At 39.8% G+C, this 3,366-nt stretch overlaps 1 protein-coding gene across 1 annotated transcript; it reads left to right on the top strand.

Annotated features, from left to right (window-relative positions):
• Positions 1–564: 564 nt before the first annotated feature.
• LOC110107528 (eukaryotic translation initiation factor 3 subunit C) lies at positions 565–2,907 on the top strand. Its single transcript, XM_020837804.2, has 2 exons — positions 565–879; positions 1,006–2,907. The coding sequence occupies exons 1-2, from the start codon at positions 856–858 to the stop codon at positions 2,833–2,835; spliced, it is 1,854 nt and encodes a 617-aa protein (XP_020693463.1). The 5' UTR covers positions 565–855; the 3' UTR covers positions 2,836–2,907.
• The last annotated feature ends 459 nt before the right edge of the window (positions 2,908–3,366 follow it).

A 3,366-nucleotide genomic window follows, 5' to 3' on the forward strand; every position in this document is an offset into this window, starting at 1 on the left:
ATTAATCATTTAATTATTTTTTAAATTTACATTTTATTTAATTTGTACTTACAATTAATTATTTAATATGTTATTTAAATATTATTTGAATTTTTTAAAATTATTAACCATCTAATTAATCATTTAACTATTATAATACTAACTATTTATTTAAATAATATATACTATAAATTATCTAATTAATGATTTAATATATGTAATATTAATTAAGATAATTGCATTAATTTCCAATTTATAACTGGTAAGCCGCGCTAGGGTTTACTTTTCCTGTTCGCCATTTCTTCTTCTTGTTGGGCCTTCGGTTGCTGCGCGTGAGGTAGCGTTTTGTAGGAGTCGCTAAAACCTTCTTCGCCTCCTTCGACGACGTTCCCTTCCTGTCGGATCTGAAGTCACGACTGTTCGAGCACGGATTGGAAATAACGACGGGAGCTCGCTTGCTGCTGCGACGGTAACTATCTTTCTACCATTTTCGCACGCTTCTTCGGCCAAATCCCGTTAATCTGCTGAACTCCCTGATTTAATAAATCCGAGATTTGCGGTTATATGTGAGAAACGAAGGATTTATTTCGCAATGAGATTTAAGATGTCCTCAAATATCATTTGTCAGGATTTAACATAAATCCTGCTCAAATCCTGCATAAATCCTGTATACAAACAGCTCCAAAAACTGTTTTTTGTGGTTGTTGTTTTAGATGATGATGTCTCCTTGATTATGTCGCAGAAGCATCCACGATAATTTCCACGCCGATTGTACCTTTTTTTCCCCTATGAATATGGTTATTCTATTTACCCTAATCTAATCGTTTCGTTATTCCAGAATTTCTTCCAGTTCACCAAGAGAGAACTAACTCTGCAATGACTTCTCGATTTTGGACTCAGGTTCTATCTTCAAACACTTGTTAACTGCAACCTTTAGTACCTATCGGGTTATTGATTGTGCTGGTGCTGGTGTTCTTTATTTATTACTGACCCCTTTCTTTCTCTCCCCTAATTTTGTCTTCCCAGGGTGGTGACAGTGATTCAGATGAAGAGGAGGAGAAACAAAGTGAGTTTGGTGATGGCAGTGATGCTGGCGGTGGGGCTGGTGAGCCTGCAGGTGATGGTAACCGCTACCTTCATGAAAATGCCAGCGATTCTGACGATTCTGATGGCCAGCACCGGGTCATCAAGTCAGCCCGTGACAAGCGTTTTGATGAGATGGCTGCCACAGTTGAGCAGATGAAGAACGCCATGAAGATCAATGACTGGGTCAGCCTTCAGGAGAATTTTGAGAAGCTCAACAAACAGCTTGAGAAGGTTGTTCGGATCACTGAGTCTGACAAAGTACCCAATCTCTACATCAAGGCCCTTGTTTTACTGGAGGATTTCCTTGCAGAAGCTCTAGCCAACAAGGATGCTAAGAAAAAGATGAGCAGCAGCAATGCAAAAGCCCTTAATTCCATGAAGCAAAAGCTGAAGAAGAACAACAAGCAGTATGAGGAGCTGATAACAAAGTATCGGGAGAAGCCTGAAAGTGAAGATGAGGGCGTGGAGGATGAGGAAGAAGAGGAGGGGAATGAATCAGGATCAGAGGTTGAGGAGGATCCGTCAAAAATTGATATGTCTGATATGGAGGATGAGGATGTAGAAGATGGAGATGAGCAGACTGAGGGAGATGGAGCTTGGGAGAAGAAGATGAGCAGGAAGGATAAACTTATGGATAAGCAATTCATGAAGGACCCAAGTGAGATTACGTGGGATGTTGTTGACAAAAAATTTAAGGAAATTATTGCAGCCAGGGGCAGGAAAGGGACTGGCAGGGTTGAGCAAGTTGAACAACTTACTTTCTTGACACGAGTTGCCAAGACCCCTGCTCAAAAACTTGAGATTCTTTTTAGTGTGATATCAGCACAATTTGATGTAAACCCAAGCTTGCTTGGGCATATGCCAATCAATGTGTGGAAAAAGTGTGTTGGAAATCTGCTCCTAGTTCTAGATATCCTTGAGAAGTATCCTAATATTGTTGTTGATGACACAATTGAGCCTGAAGAGCGTGAGACTGAGAAGGGTGTGAACCACAAGGGCACAATCCGTGTATGGGGTAGCTTGGTTGCTTTCCTTGAAAGGTTGGATTCAGAATTTTTCAAGAGCTTGCAGTGTATTGACCCACACACAAGGGATTATGTTGAGAGGCTTAGGGACGAACCATTATTTTTTGTAGTAGCACAAAATGTTCAGGATTATCTTGAAAAGGCCGGGGATTTCAAGGCAGCCTCAAAAGTGGCATTGCGGCGTGTTGAGCTCGTATATTATAAACCTCAGGAGGTGTATGCTGCTATGAGAAAGTTGGCAGAACAAGATGAAGTTAGTGATGGTGGTTCAGAAGGAGATGGAGTTGGTGAGTATCAAGCAGTTGAGGAACATAGAGGCCCACCTGCATTTGTTGTGATTCCTGAGCTTGTTCCAAGGAGGCCTACATTTCCTGAGAGCAGCAGGACACTTCTTGATTCTTTGGTGTCTCTCATATACAAATATGGTGATGAGAGGACTAAAGCTAGGTCAATGCTCTGTGATGTTTACAACCATGCCATATTTGATGAGTTCTATGTTGCTCGTGATCTATTGTTGATGAGTCACCTGCAAGAAGGAATTCAGCTTATGGATATTTCTTCTCAGATTTTATTTAATAGGGCAATGGCACAACTAGGCCTTTGTGCATTCCGTGCAGGCTTAATCACTGAAGCTCATGGATGCCTTTCTGAACTATACACTGGGGGACGAGTGAAAGAGTTACTTGCCCAAGGATTTTCACAAAGCCGCTACCATGAGAAAACTCCTGAGCAGGTATGCCTATGATAGGCGATGTTTTTTATATATGATTTTGTTTTCTCATTTATTAATCTTTAACTTTGTGGCATGTGTTTCAAACAAGATATATTGTCTAATTCTGACGTCATTGATCTATCTTATATTTTATTAATTTTTATGGTGTGAAGTAAATGAATGTGAGCATGTGGTTATCTCTATTTACAGTTGGCTCAATGTTCTAGTTGCTTAGGGCGATATTCTATATTTCCAATCGCTTTGTATCTTGGCTATGTAGTTTGTTTTAATATTCTTTTGTGACGCTAGTTCTCATAGATGATGATATCTTAAAAATTGTTTTGTGTGGATCGTGTCTTGGTAGAAAAAGATTGTTCTTGATTCTAGCAAAATTTATGTGAATTGTAGGATGCATTGATCCACTAAGATGGAAAAGGAGGCGTGTAAGAGCAAGTTGATCGTGGTTGTAGATCATCTGTAGATTGTTGTTAATTTCTTGACATGCTGAAATAGAAGAATAATTTAGTTAGGTTGCAATGGGAAGCGAGGATCTCAAGCTTGCTG

This window comes from Dendrobium catenatum, unplaced genomic scaffold (genome assembly GCF_001605985.2).
Source record: "Dendrobium catenatum unplaced genomic scaffold, ASM160598v2 original_scaffold_241485, whole genome shotgun sequence".
In the NCBI taxonomy this organism is placed as follows: Eukaryota; Viridiplantae; Streptophyta; class Magnoliopsida; order Asparagales; family Orchidaceae; genus Dendrobium; species Dendrobium catenatum.